At 34.5% G+C, this 20,106-nt stretch overlaps 1 protein-coding gene across 2 annotated transcripts in view; it reads left to right on the top strand.

Annotated features, from left to right (window-relative positions):
- Window positions 1-4,450, top strand: part of ATP11B (ATPase phospholipid transporting 11B (putative)) — a 121,607-nt gene extending 117,157 nt beyond the window's left edge. For both annotated transcript variants that reach the window (XM_002684898.7, XM_024995395.2), the window contains one exon: window positions 952-4,450. In XM_002684898.7, the coding sequence (XP_002684944.2) occupies window positions 952-1,033 (82 nt within the window). In that variant the 3' untranslated portion in view covers window positions 1,034-4,450. The remainder of the gene's footprint in view (window positions 1-951) is intronic.
- The last annotated feature ends 15,656 nt before the right edge of the window (window positions 4,451-20,106 follow it).

Genomic DNA, 20,106 nt, shown 5'->3' with positions numbered 1-20,106 from the left:
ATACAAACTTTAGAGTCTCTAGGAAACAGATTTTTGTAGAAAAGTGAATTTGGGCCATTTTAAATGCTACTCTTTTCCTCTAACATCTTTATTTAAGGAAAGTGGGAACCCTGGAAAAAGTTGCATAAAATGTATTTATTGTTAAGTGCTTTTAAGTCTTCTAAGAACAGCCACCTTTAACTTGGTAATTCTAAACTGTCCTTGAAATAGGTTAGGCTATTTTAAGCATGGCAGGCTATTTTCAGTCTTAAGTTTTTTAGCTGAAATTGGTACAGCTGCAAATAAATTACTGTATAATGAATTGCTTATGGTCTTTTCATTCAGACAGACAGTAGTTAACTTTTTACAGACCAGCAGAGGATTATTTGTTCTTAGTTAAGTGAAAATCTTAGTGATTTCCAGGTGTCTTTGATACCTGTTGAATATTTACTTTGTTCAAGCTAATTATGCTAAAATGTTTAGAATAGAATTTATAGCTGAAAAGAAATAATAATATAATATGAACATACTGTTACTTCATTCTAAAGCTTTTGGTAACTGGGCTTTTTGTTTGTTTGCTTTTGTTATGTCAAATACAGCCTAGTTGCTTTTCAGTAAAACCAAATGTGCATAACTCTTAATAACATACTTGTTTCTTACTGAATTGGTAAGATTTTAAGAGTGTCTCATGCTTTACTACCTATAGAAATTGTTTTAATACTAGTGAATTTTGGCTAATATTTTTATATGATGACTAGAGCATTATTTTCCCAAATTTTTATATAATATAAATAGAATGTTTGGTCATTCAGTGCTAGTAAAAAGAACTTCTCTTTAGCTTTTAAAAATGAATCAATCAGTGCTTAGTTTAATACTCAAACTGAATTTTGCTCCTAAGTTTTAGAGTTAATTTTTTTCTCAAGTGATACATAGGTCCTGGTGAGCCAAACTTTTCTCTTATTGTTACTTTAGATCATGGAGTGCATCGGATCCTTTCTATACCAACGACAGGAGCATCTTGACCCTCTCCACAATGGACTCATCTACTTGCTAAAGGGGCAGTAGTACTTTGTGGGAGCCATTTCAACTCCTTTCCTAATTTGAGTGTGAGCATCCTGGTAACGGCCACACTACCTCTGTGGAATTACTTTCTGAAATCCCTGATACTAGTTCATGCCCACTCATAGTTACAATGGCAAACAAACAAAAAGCGTTACCATGCACCCGTGTCAGCCACCCTCTTAAAAATTTGTGAATAAAGAGCCATTTTTCATCTCTTTATCTGGGTTGTCCCCATGTGGTTATGGGACTCCTAATGGCATTTCAGCCTTTTGCTAAGGCCACTATATTTTAATATCAAGGTAGAAAAGGGAGCTAATTCCTAGTTAATTGTATTTTTTAGTATTAGCTTGGTTATTGAGTCTTCTATTTAAATCTGCTTCTGTAAATTATGCTGAAAAGTTTGCCTTGAAAACTCTATTTTTTTATTAGAGTTATATTTGAAGCTTTTCATGGGAAAAGTTAATGTGAATATTAAGGAATTTTGGTCTCTCAGTGACCCATGTTTGTTAATTCTTTAGTGCTTTCTAAGTTCACAGAACAGATTAGGAGAATGCATTTCCAACTGTTATTTACTTGCACTATGGGTAGTATTGATAAATATATATCAGTCCCAAACTTTCTCTCAGTGTACTGTAACACAACCAGTTAAGTTAACCATATACATGCAAAAGGTATATCATATCATATATAAATCAAGTCCATTCACCAAATTTCTAATTAATGTTTACTATTTTCATGAAAATGTAAAGAACCTATAGTGGGTAAATTAGATACATTAGCATATTATTTAATGTGTTTATCATTGGATCTTTTGCATGCTTTAATTTGGTAAATATATGTCAATTTGTTTTTTCTTGTCTATCTGAAGGCTTTGTTTGTAGTATTTTACAGTGCTGTTGTGAAGTCCAGCTATATCAATAAAAAAGTTTGGAAAGTATTTAAATATTGCAAATACTTTTAATTATATGAATCAAAATTTTAGGATAATTAAATCAGTAAAATGAGAAGAGCCTCTTTTTGTGTCTAGCTTAGAATTGCTCTTGCCTTTCAATAAGCTAGCTCTTAGAATAAAGAATTTCAGCTGAGAATCCTGTTATTTTTAGGTTAGTATGTTATCTAAGTTACAGCAGCCTACCACAGTAAAGTCAAGTCTGCCCAGTGTCCCATTATAAGGTATGGCTATAGAATGTAAATGAAATAAACTCAAAAATGCTAAATTATATGGGGTAATGGCTACAATAAATTTAAGTGCTATAAATGATTAATCAGGTTTGTATGACTGCCATTAATTCACTGCAGTTCCGTACTTGATTTTCATCCTGAATTTAATGTGATCCAGTGCTGTCATTTGTTTTGATAAAAAGTAATGTTGTTTTAAAATTTGGAAATGATTATTTAAGAACTGTTCCTAAGCATATGATTGAGTACATATACATTTAAAATTGTATGGGAACGGTTGCCAAAATTTTCTGAATGTGGTAATTCCTTTCTGTACATTTATTTTTTGCACAACCCTTCCACTCCTTTCCCATTTCATGAATATAAGACTTCTAGAATTGGGCTGGTAGGGAAAGAATCATACAATTAAGACTTCACCTTTGTTTACTGGTAAGCTATTTTCTTGCCAATATAACATTTGTCTGCTTCAATAATGCAAGGATATATTAGGTTATAAATTTCAGCCTAAATATTAATTTTTGCAAATAGTCCATCTTTACCTTAGATTGGATTTAGGAAAATGCTGTTATTCTGGAAATACTATAAAGGGATAATAAAAATTTAGTATGTACCCTCACCAGTTCATGTTTCAGAAGAGGAAATATTGCAGAAATTTTTCAGTAGCGTATTAGTGGATGACAATGCCAAACTTGCTCTTAGAATGTCTTGTAAAATGTTCATATAACAAAATGACATTTGGTAGCCAGGCATTGCATCTACTTTGGTGTTTATTTGCCATCAATTTTACTGACTACTAATACTAGGGAAGGACTGCAAAGCCATCAGGCAAGGCATGAACTCAGCCAGCCTATTTGGTGCTCAAAGTATGATTGATATAATTTTCTGCATTCACCATTTGAAGTTATTTAGGAACTTTGTATCTGAAAAATAGCATCCACTGACATGCTTATCCTACTCTGTTGTTCAAAACCTACTCCCTTTAAAGGAATTCTTGTAAGAAAAGGATTTTCTGTTAAGAAAGTAACAGTGTTGTCTGCAAACTTCCAATACTTCTGTGTGCTAGATAGTCATTTTGTAAAACTGTTACTGCATAATGAGTATTTGTAAGTTTTCCTCCTTGCATATCTCTTTAAAATTATTTGGAAAGTACGATGTTGATAATTAACTTACTGTTATCCTACAAAACCAGGTACGATGCTACATGTGTTATTGCTAGTTACTGGTCTCAAATCTATTTGCCTCGCTTGCTTGTGTTTACCTAGCCTGAAGGCTGTAGCCCTGAAGATAGTAGCAATCGCCAAGTCAGTTTCCAAAATTGCCCATCAGCTGCTTTAGGTGACTCAGCAATCCTGCCTCGACTTTCAACAAGCATTAATTAGGCTCACAGTGGAAGGAATGAGTGTGGGCCAGGGGAACTATAGCTACCCAGGCTTGCTGTGGAGTTGAGAAGGAAAAAGGGGAGAATTAAGTTTGAATTTCTCTTAACTAACCTCCTCCTTGGGTCTTAATCTCTCTGATGTCCAGCAGCTTCCCAGACCTGATCCAGACTCTGGCACTGTCCTGAGTAGGAGATTAAACAGAGGCAAATCAGCTAGTTAGGGAATACCTTTCTCCAGCCAGGGTCATTTCTACTGCACAAGATTGTGAAATTGGCCTTTTGTGATAAGCTTGAGACTCCTATCTAATAGGCAGGAGTCACAACCACTAAAATATTTACAATTTATACCAAAAGTTTTTTAAAATACACTACTATGAAAAGTTTTGGGGGCTGGAGAAAAGGAAAAAATCATCCCATGTCTGTGTTTTTGCTTTAAAGATCAATTTAGGGTATAAGCAGGTGTTAATAAAACTAACACACCAAAGAGTTATATGAAACGTTTTGTTATTTTTGGCCCTCCTTTAGAGATACTTTTATTTCTATCTAAAATGACTTCTGTTTTCATAAAAACAGAACATTATTCAAGTGCTGTTTGAGATAACCTGAATGATATTACTTCAAAAGATCATAACTAATGATACGTTTGTAATAATGGTGATTGTTAGATTTTTATGAATAATAAATAGTTGGAAATACTATCATAACAGTTTAAAATTCTGGACCTCAGACACTGTGGCTATCTAATAGAACTTGTTATCTTCATTGTCAGTAAATGTAGCATACTTGTTGTGCAGCTCTCAGTAATTTTTTAAAGTTTATGAAATTATATTAAATAAAAATTTTCCTATATAAGTCAGTCTTTTTCCATTATTTAAATGCATTTTAAACCTCTCTCTGCTCATCAAAACCAGCACTGCCAAGATTTTTTAGTTAAATTTTACTGCATTTATTCTCCAGTAAAGAAATGTTATTATATGCCTTTCACTAACTGCAGTTTTCAGAAATCCAGTTCTTTTGTTACCCAAGTTGTATAGATTATCAGTACAGTTTCTGAAAGCTGTCTGATTGAAATGTACCGACTGTAAAGATCAACACACTTCAACTATAAATGGATCATTCGTGAAAAACCAGCCAGTGTAAATTTGGAAATGCCTTCAATGAATAGAAAATATGTGCTTTCTGGGACTTCCTTAGCAGTCATTGGTTAAGACTCCAATGTTTCCAATGCAGGGAGCACAGGCTTGATGCCTGGTCAGGGATCTAAGATCCCATGTGCTGCATGGTGTAGCCAAAAAATTTAAAAATTTCAAAGAAAAAGAAATGCGTTCATTAAAATATACTGTATTTATATCTGAAATATTCCACTGTCCTAATGATGCTCAATCATTGTAAACACATTATTTCCTTGCTGTTTATTAAAAAGGTAAGCTATTGTTTTTGTACATGTGTTAGTATTTGCAAGGGAAGACAATATATATTTTATTTCTGAAATGAGATAGAACATGATCCTGGACAAGTCAATTTATCTAGGCCTCTGTTTTAAAAGGAGTTGAGGACTCAGACTATCTTTAGGATATTCAGCCTTTAATGTTTATTGTACAACATAATGAATCATGTTCCTGATGATTAAGACATAGGGCAAGAAAGTAAAATTTTATGGGCAGTATTTCACCAGAACATGTAGTGAATTCAAAAACAATTGAAGTTTTATTTTGAAGAGTATTTATTTTGACTCAAAAACAAAGCTGTTGTATTTGGTTGGCCAAAAGGTTCATTCAGTTTTTTCCTAAGTTGGCTTTGGTAGTGCTTAAATTAGTTGTCTTTAACTTCATTTGAAACAATTTTGTTAGATTGTACTGTGACAGTTGTCATATAAATGTGCATTTTAAAAAATCAATTCATGGATTTTTGTGTAACCATTTTAATATTGAAGATGGAATAAAACAATATTTTCAGCTTTTTATTTATTATGCTTTATTATTTTAAGAAAGACAAAAATGCATCTGAAATGCAAAAAAAAAAAGATAAGTGTGGTATATGAAGAAGGTACTGTGATCAGCGTTATATACCATGCAGAAGATAGCCAACATACTAAAAATATCCAAATCAAGAGTTGCAAATCATTTGCACCAGCTTGGTTATGTTCATTGCTTTGGTGTTTGGGTTCCACATAAGTCAAGTGAAAAATAAAAACCTTCTTGACCATATTTCTGCATGTAATTCTCTACTGAGACATAACAAAAACGTTTCATTTTTAAAACAAATTATGATGGGCAGTGAAAAGTGGATACTGTACAATAATGCGGAACAGAAGAGACCATGGGGCAAGCACAATGAACCACCACCGACCACACCAAAGGCCAGTCTTCATCCATAGACAGTGATGGTGGGATTGGAATGCTCATGGTGGGATTGGAACGAAGTCCTCTGTTGTGAGCTTTTTCCAGAAAGCTAAACAATTCCAACACCCACTGCTCCCAATTAGACCAACTGAAAGGAGCCCTCAACAAAAAGGATTCAGAATCAGTCAACAGAAAATGTATGATCTTCCATCAGGATGACACAAGACTGACTGACTTCGATGACTGGACAAAAGCTGTTACTGCTCAGCTGGGAAGTTCTGATTCATCTGCTGTATTCACCAGATATTCTAACTATGATGTCCATTTATTTCCATCTTTACAAAATTCTCTTAATGGAAAAATTTTTAACTCTCTGGAAGACTGTAAAAGTTACCTGGAACAGTTCTTTCCTCAAAAAGATAAGTTTCGGGAAGATGGAATTTTGAAGTTGCTTGGAAGGTGACAGAAGGTAGTAGAACGGAATGGTGAATATGTTGTTCAATAAAGTTCTTGGTGAAGATGAAAAATGTGTCTTATTTTTACATAGAAAACTGAAGAAACTTTTTGGCCAACTCAGTAAATTGAAGTGAGTTCACGTATCTGTGAACACCTGTTTTTGGAAGTAGCAGATTTTAAGGTAAAATGGTCTGTATTCAAGTAAAATCTGTGGACGGTGAAGTGCATTGATTTTAGGATTACATTTTATCACTTTTGACAAATGTGTGTATCTCTGTAATCCTAACCCAGATAGAGAACCCTTCCATCATCTCAAGTGTGCAGGAAACTTCTCTCCCTTTCTGCCCTTGGCAACCATTTTTTTCGTTGTTTTCTGTTCACATAGACTAACTGTACCTGTTCTTGAATTTCATATAAATGGAATTGTACATTTTCACTTTTGTATGTTACTTTGTTTAGCATGTCAGTGATATTCATACATCTTGTTGCATATATCCATAGTTTGGAGTATTTTTTTGCTACTCAGCAGTGTTCCTTTTTGTGAACATCTCACAATTTATCCTTTCTCTGATTTATGGACATTTGAGTTATTTCTAGTTCGGGGTGATCATAAATAAAGTTATTATAAACATTCTTCATGGACATGTTTTTATTCCTATTAAATAACAAGTAGAATTGCTGGGTCATAGGTAGGTCTATTGGAGAAGGCAATGGCACCCCACTCCAGTACTCTTGCCTGGAAAATCCCATGGACGGAGGAGCCTGGTAGGCTGCAGTCCATGGGGTCGCTAGGAGTTGGACACGACTGAGCGACTTCACTTCACTTTTCACTTTCATGCACTGGAGAAGGAAATGGCATCCCACTCCAGTGTTCTTGCCTGGAGAATCCAAGGGACGGGGGAGCCTGGTGGGCTGCTGTCTCTGGGGTCGCACAGAGTCGGACACGACTGAAGCGACTTAGCAGCAGGTAGGTCAATGTTTAATTTTATGAGACACTGTCAGAAATTTTTCCCAAGTGATTGTGGGTGCCATTTTATGTGCACTTGTGTGCAATAATGTGAGTTTCAGTTTTATTATAGCCTATGATTTTAATTTGCATAACATGACATTTAACTCCTTTTTATATGTTTACTAGCAATTTATATTTTTCTGAAATATCTCTCGATGTCTTTGGCCATTTTTTTCAATAGGCTGCTGGTCTCATTACGGAATGGTTGGAATCCTTTCCATAAGGATGTCAGTTCTTTGTCAGATGTATTACTTGCATTTTTCTCTACACTGCTCTGCCTGTATATTTTCTTACTGGTGATTTGAGGAGCCAGGAGTGTTTTATTTTTATGAAGTTCTTTTTTTTTCCTTTTTGATTATGTGTTTTTTGTGTCTTATCCAAAATATTATCAACCCCAAGTTCATAAAGGTAATTATGTTCCCTTCTGAAAGCAGTCTAACATTTAAATTCACAATCCATCTTAAATTCATTTATGTAAGGATTGAAGATCTTCCTTCCTCCTAACTCCGTAAAAATATGTTTGGTTTAGCTGAATTGGTTGAAAATGTTCTCAATCTCCATTGAATTCATTTGGTGCCTCTTTAAAATTAACTGACTGGGGAATTCTCTGGCAGTCCAGTGGTTAGAGCTCCATGCCTCCACTGCAGGAGGCATGGGTTCAATCCCTGGCCTAAGAACTAAAATCCCACAAGCTGCACAGTGTGGCCAAAAAACTGAAAAATATATAAAATTGTATAAATATAGGTCTACTTCTGGACTGTATTCATTTATCCTCATACCAGTAGCACACTCTTGATTGCCATAGCTTTCTGCCTAACTTTGAGATCTGGTGGTAAGTTTGGCTATCCTATCTAGGTTCTTTGCATTTCTATATAAATTTTGGAACCAGCTAATGAATTAAAAATCCTGATATGGTTTTGATTGCTCTGAATTTATAGATCATTTTTGAAAGCACTGACATCTTAATATTGACTCTTGTATTTCATGAGCATGTTATCTCTCCATTTGTCTTAGGTCTTTTAGGAAGGTTTTGTAGTCTTCAGTGTAGAAATCTGGCAAACTTTTGTTAAACTCCTAAAATTTTTAAGGTTTCTGGTGCTGCGGTAAGTAGAATTATTTAATTAATCTTCCAGTTACTCATTACTGTTCTACATAAATGCAGTTAATTTTGTGCCTTTGACTTTGTAACTTAACAACCTTGCTAAATTCAACTTTTCTTTTGTGTAGAACCTTTTTGATTTTGATACACAATATGTCATCTAAGAATTGTTTCAATTTTCATGTCTTTTTATCTCTTGTTGCACTGGCTAGAATTTCCTGTACAATGTTTAATAGATATGCTGAGAACCATGAATGCTGCTGCTGCTGCTAAGTCGCTTCAGTCGTGTCCATCTCTGTGTGACCCCATATCCATCTCTGTGCGACCCGATAGACGGCAGCCCACCAGGCTCCCCTGTCCCTGGGATTCTTCAGGCAAGAACACTGGAGTGGGTTGCCATTTCCTTCTCCAATGCAGAAAAGTGAAAAGTGAAAGTGAAGTCGCTCAGTCATGTCCAACTCTTAGCAACCCCATGGACTGCAGCCTACCAGGCTCCTCCGTCCATGGGATTTTCCAGGCAAGAGTACTGGAGTGGGGTGCCATCGCCTTCTCCGAGGTGTTGAATTTCAAAATTTTTCCATTTTTTTCCTCCATTTTTCAAGATGATTATGTGATTCTTTATGTTTTAGTTTGGTAATATGGTGAACTATCCTCGTTGATTTTCAATGTTAAACCAACTTTGTATCTCTGAGATAAATTTCACTTGGTTATGATGTATTACCCTTTTATATATTGCTGTTTGATATAGTAATGTGTTAAGGGCTTTTGTATCTGTGCTTATGGAAGGATATGGATCTGTAATTTCATTTTCTTAAAACATCCCTGTCATGTTTTGGTATTAGGGTTATTACACTGGCCTCAAAAAAGTTTGGGAAGTGTCCCTTCCTCCCCTTTGTTGGAAGAGTTTATAAGGTTGATGTTATTTTTAACTCTTAATATTTTGAAGAATTTACCACTGAAGTCATCTGGACCAAGAGTAAGAGGGGTTTGGGGGCATTTCAGTGAGGATATTGTGGATCATGACAGATACAGGATTATTCTGTTTCTTTGTGAAAATTTTGATGATGTATCTTTTAAGGAATTTGTCCATTTTATGTAATTTCCAATATTTCTGACATAATTCAGAATATTTTTAATATCTTTTTAATGACTGTGGGATCTGTATTATGTTTCTGCTTTTCTTTTTTATATTGGTAGCTTCTTTCCTGATTTTTTTTTTTTACCTGACAAATCATTCTAGCGATTTAATCAAGTTTATTATTTCAACAACCATTGGCTTTTTAAATTTTATCCATTTATTTCTATTGCTTCATGCTCTCGTTTTTATTCCTTTCTATTTTGGTTTTAATTTGCTCTTCTGTTTTGGCTAAATTTTGGAAGCTTAGATAATTATTTTAATAATTAAGACATTAAAACTATACATTTCCCTCTACTGCTTTAGATGCATCCCACAGATTTTATTTTTGTTGTTATTCAAAATCAATATTTTATTTCCTTTACGATTTCTTTTTAGACCCCTGGATTATTTAGAAGTGTTTTGATTTTTAAATATTTGGAGGATATACTTTTTTTTTTCCTTCCATTCGCTACACTTTTTCTTAATAGTGTTAGGATTTCCAGTTCTGTGTTAAAACATTTGTGGTAATAAGGATAGCTTAATCTTGTTTCTTACCTTAAAGGGAATGCATCTAAGGTTAACCCATAACAATTATACACAGGTGTTGAACTTCATGAAGTGATTGTTCTGGTTCAGTTAAAATTATCATGAAATGTTTTACTCATGTAGAGAAGTATATTGATGAATTTTTCTGATATTAAGTAATCCTTGCATTATTAGCACAAATTCTGCTTGCTCATGATCTGTTATTTTTAGTGCTATGTTGGATTCATTTAACTATTGCTTTATTTAGGATTTTGCATCTGTGTACATAAACAAAATGGGCTTATAATTTTTATTCTCTTGGTGTGGATTTTTTATTAGATGGGGAGCTTCCCCACTTCCCCATTTTCTGGGTTCTGCAACAACTTACATAAAACAGCTATTGAAAGTTTGGTAGAATTTGATAGAATAAAAACATTTAGACCTGAGGTTTTTTGAGAGGACAGGTCTTTTGACTACTGTTTCTAATACACTTTTTACAGCTAGTGAGAATTATTCCTATACATTTTATATAATTCTAGGAGTTGATCCATTTTAAATATTTCAATTTAGTTCATGAGACTTTACCTCCATATGTCTGAAATAATTTCTCCTTCCTGGGTTATTTTCCATACATTCTTTGGTTTCTTTTTTTTTTTTAATTGAGGTATAATTGACGACAACATTAGTTTCAGGTGTACAGCATCATTTTATATTTGTATACATTGTGAAGTGGTTAATCAGCATAGTTAACATCCCTCACCAAAGATAGTTACCAAATGTTTTCTTGTGATGAGAACTGTTAAGATCTCTTAGCACTTTAAAACTTGCAATACAGTATTTAGTCACCATACTGTCATTACATCCTCATGACTTACTTGTTAACTGAAAGTTTGTACCCCGTTTTGACCCCCTTCATTCATTTCACCCAACTCTTAAGCCCCCACCTGTAACCAGTCTTCTCTAATCTATGAGTTCAGTTTTCTTGGGATTTTTTTTTTTTTAATGGTCTTTGGTGGCATTTTTAGGGTTTTCTGTATATATGTCATCTGCAAAGGTATACTTATTTCTGATTTGGATGCCTTTTATTTCTTTTTCTTGCTTAAATAATTGCTCTGCTTAGGACTTTCAATACTATGTTGAATAAAAGTGGCAAGAGGGGACATTCTTGTCTTATTCCTGATCTTAGAGGAAAAGCTTTTAGCTTTTCAGTGTTGAGCATGTTATCTGTGGACATGACAAATGGCCTTTTTTATGCTGAGGTGAATTTTCTCTGTACCTGCTTTGTTGAGAATTTTACCATAAATGAATAAATTTTGTCAACAGCTTTTTCTTCTATCAAGATTGTTGTATGATTTTTATCCCCCATTTTGTCAATATAGTATATTACATTCATTGATTTGCAGATATTGAACCATCCTTGGATCCTTTTAATAAATCCTACTTGATCATGGTTTCTGATCCTTTTAATGTATTCTTGAGTTGTTTGCTGGTATTTTGTTGAGGGATTTTGTATCTATGTTCATGAGGGATATTGGCCTGTAATTTTTCTTCTTGCAGTGTCCTTTTCTGGTTTTGGTACCAGGGTGATGCAAACCTTGTAAAATTGGAAGCACTTCCTCTTTTCCTATTTTTTTGGATGAGTAAGATTTGGTATTAATTCTTTGGTATTAATTTTGGTATAATTCACTAGTGAAGTCATCTGGTCCTAGAGTTTTTGTTGGGAGGTTTTGGATTGCTGATTTAATCTCCTCTAACTAGTAATTAATCTACTCAGGTTTTCTATATGTTTCTAGGAATTTATCCATTTCTTCTAGGCTAGTCAGTTTGTTGGCATACAGTCATTCATTCTGGAGAAGGTAATGAAACCCACTCCAGTACTCGTGCCTGGAAAATCCCATGGACAGAGGAGCCTGATAGGCTGCAGTCCATGGGGTCTCTAAGAGTCGGACAAGACTGAGCAACTTCCCTTTCACTTTCATGCATTGGAGAAGGAAATGGCAACCCACTTCAGCGTTCTTGCCTGGAGAATCCCAGGAACAGGGGAACCTGGTGGGCTGCTGTCTATGGGGTCACACGGAGTCAGACACGACTGAAGCGACTTAGCAGCGGCAGCAGCATTCATAATCTCATGATCCTTTGTATTTTTGTGGTATCACTTGTAACATCTCTAACATCTCATTTTGAGTCCTTCCTTTTTCTTGATGAGTTTAGATAAAGGTTTGTCAATTTTGTTTACTTTTCAGAGATCCAGCTCTTGATCTTCTCTGTTGTCTTTTAAATCCATTTCCTTCCATCTACTAATTAAGAGTGTTCTTTATTCATCTTTTTCTAGTTCCTTTCTAGGCACTTCTCACTATGAACTTCCTTCTAATAACTGTATTCCATTAAGTTTTGGTGTTATATTTGCATTTTTGTTTGCTTTAAAGTATCCTTTTTTTATCCTTTATTTCTCTTGATTTCTTCTTTGATCCTTTGATTGTCCAGTAGCATGTTGTTTAATCTACATATTTGCAAATTTTCCAGGTTTGTTATGTAATTGATTTTTAGTTTCATGCCATGTACTCAAAAAAAAAACAACCTTGATATGATTTCATTCTTCTCAAATTTATTAAGACTTGATTTGTGGCCTAAAATCTGTCTTGGAGAATGTTCCTGTGCACTTGAGAACAATGTATATTTTGTTTCTTTTAGATGAAATAGTCTGTATACGTCTAAGTTCATCTGGTTTAACATGTCATTTAAAGACAATGGTGGGGTTTTTTAATTGATTTTTCTCTGAATGATGTATTTATTGATGAAAATGGGACACTGAAGTATCCTACTATTACTGTATTGCTATCTATTTCTGTTAAGTCTTAATATTTGCTTTATATATTTAAGTGCTTCTATGTTGGGTTTATAAATGCTTACAAATATTATATCCTTTTGTTGGATTAACCCCTTTATGTAATGTCCTTGTCATTTATTATAGCCTGTTTGTCTCATGTAAATATAGCCAAAACAACTTTCATTTGATTTCTATTTACAAGGAATCTTTTCAGTCCTTTCACTTTCACTTCCAGTCAGTGTGTGTCTGATTATCTTAAGTGCATTACTTGTAGGCAGCATATAGCTTGGTCTTGGATTGGTTTTTATCCATTCAGCTGCTCTGCATACTGGTAGGTATATACTCATTGGCCATTTGTGCATTGTTTTCAGGCTGTATTGCAGTTCTTCTGTTCCTTTCTCTTCCTGTGTGATTTGATGGTTTTCTTTTGTGGTGTGCTTAGATTTATTTATCCTTTGTATATCTATTATATGTTTTCCTGTGTGGTTACCATGAAGTTTACGTATAACAAGTCTTTGTCATTGCTAACAACTTAAGTTTGAACACATTCTAAAATTACATTTTTACTTTCCCCCAGTTACATTTCAGTTTTTGATATCACATTTAACTTTTTATATTGTATATCACTTTTTTTTTTTTTTACTACTTTAGTCTTTAACCTGTATGCTAGCTTTATAAGTGACTTATGTAATCTAAGCTTTCTATGTCTTTTAGTGATTAAATTTATAAGAAATTTTTAATTTCCAAGTACTTGGGGTATATATTATTTTTAATTTATAATTCTGTTATAGTCAAAGAACATACTCTATGATTTCAAACCTTGGGACTGTAGTAAAAGCTAGCATGGGATATATCTTGGCGAAAGTTCCATGTGCGCATCCAAGACTTTGTTTCTGGTTCTACATTTAAAGAAAGTCGCCACTCCATCCTGACAGCAAAAGTTGAACAGATTGAAAAATCAGTAACTCTTCTTGGATTCATGAGAGACTGGAGAATAGAGGGCAAACTGCTACCCCAATATTGGAGAGGTAAGCAAAGACTGAAAAAAAAAAAAAAAACCAATACACTTGGGACAATTACAAAAGGTATAACATATGTACACACAGTAATATCAGTAGAAGAAACAGAAAGGAAAAGAGAGAATTTGAAACGACAGATTTTACCCCAAATTAATGGCAGAGACCAAACCACAGATCCAGGAAATTCAGAGATCACCAATCTAATCTGAAGAAAGCCAGAGTTTAAGAAGAAAATAAAGATTTTCTGAAACAAAAACTGATGGAATTCATTCACCATGCATGAAACATTTAGAGAATGAGTGTAATATAGGTCAAAAACTCAGTCTGTATAAAGGAAGAGCAGTGAAGAAGGAATAAGTGATGGTAAAATTAAAACTTTAACAGGAAAACGGTTTCTTCCAAACACCAACAATGTATTTGATTATGTGTGCTAATGTATATGCTTATATATAAATGAAGTGAATAACAGCAGTTGTACAAAGGAGGACTTAGGATTATTTTGTTACTATAATGTATACTAACTGTGATGTGTTATTTCATAGTTGACTTGGATTAGCTATAAAAGTATATACAAATTCTATGGCATCCACTAAAAAAGGTGGGGGAAAAAAGTATAACTAATATGCTAATCTTAGAATATGCTATTAAAACTACAAAACGCAGAAAAAGAGAGAACCAAGGGCAACAATTAGAAAATAGTAATGAATATGAGAGGTATTAATATTAACCACTGTATCAGTAATCACTTTGAATGTCATTGGAATGTACCAGTTTAAAAATAGATTGGTCTTGGTTTTAGATCCACTCTGACAAACAGTATGTTATCTACCAGAAACCCATTTTAAATATAAAGAGATATATATTCAAAGGATAGAAAGAAAATATACCACACTAATGCTAATCAAATTAATGCTAAAAATAATTTTCAAGAAGAGCAGACTTCAAAGAAAGAAACATCAGTAATAAGGGCATTAAATAATGATAAAGGGGTTAGTTCATCAAGAAGGGGTTAATGTGTATGTGCCCAAAAACAGCATCAAACTATATGAGGCAAAAACTAATGGAAATAGATAAATTCACTGTCAGAGTTAGAAATTTCAACAACCTTGATCAGAAGTGGACAGATCCAGCAGGCAAAAATCAGTTAAGGATATAGCTGAATTAAAAGTCAATCAACTGAATAAAATGGACATCTGTAGACTGTTTTATCCAACAACAGAATACAAAGTCTTCTCAAGCTCATAAATATTCACCAAGATAGACCACATCTGGGACAAAAAACACACCCCTTTAAAAGATCCCTTTAAAAGAACAAATTATGCAATATCTGCTCTCAGAACTTAACAGAATTAAACTAGAAATAAGTTACAAGATGACTGGAAAATCCTAAAACACATGGAGATTAAGCAACACTTCTAAGTAACACAGGGGTCAAAGAAGAAATCAAGAGAAATTTCAACTGAGTATTTTGAACTAAATGAAAACACAACTTAGCAAAATTGGTGGGATGCAGCAGAAGTAGTGCTTAGAAGGAAATTTATAACATTTAAGTGTATACATTAGGGAAAACACAAAAATCTAGAATAACTTCCATCTTAGGAAACCAGAAAGAGAAGAACAAGTTAAAACCAAAGTCAGCAGAAGAAAAGAGAACTAGCGCAGAAATTACTGAAGTTGAAAACAGATAGCAATAGAGAAAATGAATGAAACCAAACTATGGTTCTTTGAAAAGAGCAATAAAATTGATAAATCTCTAGCCAGGATAACTTAGGGAAAAAAGAGGACACAAATAACTAATACCAGAAATGAAAGAGGACATCACTACAGATCCCAAGGATCATTAAAAGGATAATAAAGGAATATTATGAACAACTCTGTGACCACCTAGAATAAACTGACCAATTCCTTTAAAAACACAATTGTCCAATGCTCAAACAAGGAGAGAGAAACCATCTGAAAAGGCCTATATCTCCTAAAGAAAGTGGATTTATTGTTAATAACCTTGCAAAACAGCAACAAGGCCAGATGCACTCACTGGTGAATTCTACCAAACATTTAAGGAAGTAATTATACCAATTCTCTTAGAAGACAGGAGAGGAAATACATTTTACACTCATTCTTTGAGCCCAGCATTACCCCTAATACTGATATCAGATAAAGACAATATAGACATCATCGAAAAAACCTGTAGACCAAATATCTCTCATGGGTGGAGAAGATCCCCTGGACAAGGAAATGGCAACCTATTCCAATATTCTTGCATGGAAAAACCCCATGAACAGAGGAGCCTGGTGGGCTACAGCCCATGGGGTCATGAAGAGTCAGACACAACTTGGCAACTAAACCACAGTATCTCTCATAAGCATAGATGTAAAATCAAACTTTTAGCAAATCAGGAGGGGTGCTTCAGACTCATAGCATTTCCTCTCCCCTTTGATTTACAACTAATTGGACATCCATAACCCAGAAAAAGTATCTGCACAGTACACCAGGTGACCCGAGAGAGATCCATCTACCTTACATCCAAAAGGGGGTGGATTGGGACCTCAGAGGAGGCAGAAGCCCCAGGACATTAGTGGCAATGGTGGGCTAGCATGCCATTCTGGCAATGGAGATGGAGGGCAAAGATAGTGGGGGTCTCCGTGGTCACACATGCTGGAGGGACCCACTGCTCTGAGTAGAGGTTACAGTGACTGAGGAGAGGGAAAGGGAAAAGACGGTAAAAACCTAAATGTCCGTTGACAGAGGAATAAAGAAGATGTGGTACATATATACAATGGAATATTATTTAGCCATTTAGAAAACAATGAAATCATGCCATTTGCAGCAATGGATGGACCTACAGACTATTGTACTAACTGAAGTCAGACAAAGACAAATATGATATTACAAGTGGACTCTAATTTTGTAAAATGATACAAATGAACATATTTACAAAACAGAAGCAGACTAGCAGACTTAAAGAGATCAAAAACAATCCTGTGGTTACCACAGAAATGTTGAAGTGGATAAATCAGGAGCTTAGATGAACATAACACACACTACTGTAAATGATCAACATGGACCTACCATGTATGGCACAGGGGATTCTACTCAATATTCTGTGATAACCAATGTGAAAAATCTGAAAAAGAATGAGCGTATATTTTAGGTATAACTGAATCACTGCTGAAATACAACATTGTAAATCAACTACTAATAATATTAAAATAAGAAAGCAGAGAACTGAAAGGATGTATTTTCTGCTGTCTACCCCAGGATTCTGGCAAGAGGACCACCCACAAATATATTCAAGGATCCCTATACCAGGCTTTAGGCAGCCCCAAGTGCCAATGATATGCCTCACCCAACTCTGCCACTGCCCTTTTCTCCCCTATATTTCTCACTGCCAACTTATTCTTTCTTTACGTGCACACTCCCAACCCCTTAGTGGTGAGCACGCTTTGAGAAGACAAATCAAAAACTTGTGCTAGAGTGCAACATTCTGAAAAAAATGAAGGTTCCTAATTGCCAACCTGTTGAATCAAAGTCTTACCTAAATAAGAAAGGTGTTCTCTACTTCAAATGCAGCAGCAAAGGCACTTTTCATCAAATACTATTGAAAAGAATCATGGTATTACAATTTCACAAAGTTTTTACAGGAACTGAACCCAAGACACAGAATATTGTGATCTAAAAGATAAAGAATTCAAAATAGTTATGAAGAAATTCAACAAGCTATAAGAAAACTGAGAAAGGTAATACAATGATCTCAGGAATAAAGTCAATGAGTAGAAGGAGTACTATACCAAAGGGATTGAAATTCTAAAAAAAAAAAATTCCAGGGCTCAAGAACTTAAAAGAGATGAAGAATGCATTGGATATAGGGCAGGTCAGATGGAAGAATGAGCTCAATAACAACAATATAGAAGTGTTTCAGGTGGAAAAGAAGAGAGAATACTTTTTTGAAATGAAACCCCATGAGAATTTACAGACTCCATTAGAAGAGCCAACATAGCATTAGTGGGTATACCATAAGGAGAAGAGAGAAAAGAGCTGAGCACATGTTCAACAAAATATAGCTGAGCACTTCCTAAACCTGGGGAACTGGATATACTGGTCCATGAAGCTAATAGAACATCTTATTTCTATGGAAAAAAAAGACCTCCAAGATACATTAAGACTCAAACATCAATTATAAAGAATTTTAAAAGCAGCCATTGGAAAAAAACGAAATCCATAACCTACAAAGGAACCCCTATAATGCAATCAGCAGATTTATCAACAGAAATTCTACACACCAGGAGAGAGTGAGATGACATATTCAAAGTATTGAAAGATAAAAATTCAGTCAATACCACCCAATGCAGAATGACATACATGCACTACTATACATAGATCATAAAGACCTAATGTATAGCACAGGGAACTCTACTCATTTCTCTGTAATGACTTATTTGGGAAAATCATCTAAAAGAGAGTGGATATGAGACTTCTGTGGCAGTCTAGTGGTTAAGAATCTGGCATGCAGGGGCTTTGGGTTCAGTCCCTGGTATGGGAAGATCTCACAGACCGCAGAGCAAGTAAGCCCGTGCACAACCACTGAGCTCTTGAATTCTGAAGCCCACACCATAACTAGCATCCATGCACCATAACAAAAGATCCCACATGATGCAACAAGACCCAACGCAGTCTAATATTTTTTTAAAAAAAAAGGTCAGATATATGTATAACTGATTCCCTCTGCTGTAGAGCAGAACCTGACAACACTGCAAATCAACTATACTCCAGTTAATAAAAAGAAAATACCCTATCCAGCAAAGTTAACCTTCAGGTAGGAAGGAGAAATAATAGCTTTCCCAGACAAACAAAACCTCAAGGAGTTTACCACCACTATACCTGCCTTAAAAGAAATGTTGATCAGAGCTCTTCAAGATGAAATTAAAAGGCAAAGAAGTACACAAAAGTGATTAAGGTGATAGAATTGAAAAACTAAAATTTTTAGAATAGTACATGAAACAATTACAAAAGTTAAAGGAGGACATTAAAAATTACTATAGCTACTAAAACTTAAAGTCACAGCATAAAAAAAGATAATCTGAGAAATCAAAAATACAAAAGGGGAAGAGTAAAGGATGAAACAGACAAATGGAAATAAATTGCTATCAGCAAAAAAAAAGGACTACTGTTTCTATGAAATATTTTATGTAAATCTCATGATAACTACAAAAAGCTACAGCAGACACACAACATAAAAGAGAGTAAACAAATCACCATGGAAAATCACCAACTTACAAAAGTGAAAAAGAAAACGAGAAAATAACCAGAAGGCAAAAAAAAAAAAAAAAATGGCAGTGGTAAATCTTTACATATCAATAATCTCCCTAAATGTAAATGGGTGGAACTTATCAATCAAGAGGAACAGACTGGATGGGTTTAAAAAAAAAGAGAACTATATGCTGCTTACAGGAGACTTATTTCAGCTCTAAAGACACACATACGCTCAAGGTAAAAGAATGGAAAATGATATTCCAAGCAAATGGAAACCAAAAGATGGTGAAGCCATACTTGTATCAAACAAAAGAGACTTCAAGCCAAAAGTGGTAATGAAAGTCAAAGGTTATTCTATAATGATAAAAAGAGCCCATACATCAAGAAGTTAGAGCAATCAGTAATATATATGCTCCCAACACCCAAGTAACCAAACGTATTAAGCAAATACTAACACCTGAAGGGAGTAGACAACAGTAGAATAATAGTAGGGAAGATCAGTATCCTACCATCAGCAATGAATAAATTGTCCAGACAGAAAAACAATAAGAAAATGTTGGAATTAGGATAAATGGACTTAACAGTCATGTGCATAACACTCTATGCAACAGCAGCAGAATACACATTGTTTTCAGGTACACATGGAACACTCCAGGATAGATGATAAAATAGAACACAAATTTTACCAAATTTAAGAAAACTGAAATCATACCAGCTATCTTTTCTGACCAAAATGATATGAAACTAGAAATCAACAAAAAGATCTACAAATATGTGGACACTAAACAGCACAATGGGTCAAAGAAGAAATCAAAAGGGAAATTTAAAATTATCTTTAGGAATTTCCTGGTGGCCCAGTGGTTA

This window comes from Bos taurus, chromosome 1, assembly GCF_002263795.3.
Source record: "Bos taurus isolate L1 Dominette 01449 registration number 42190680 breed Hereford chromosome 1, ARS-UCD2.0, whole genome shotgun sequence".
Lineage (NCBI taxonomy): Eukaryota > Metazoa > Chordata > Mammalia > Artiodactyla > Bovidae > Bos > Bos taurus.
This window is presented reverse-complemented; position numbering and strand designations above follow the sequence as displayed.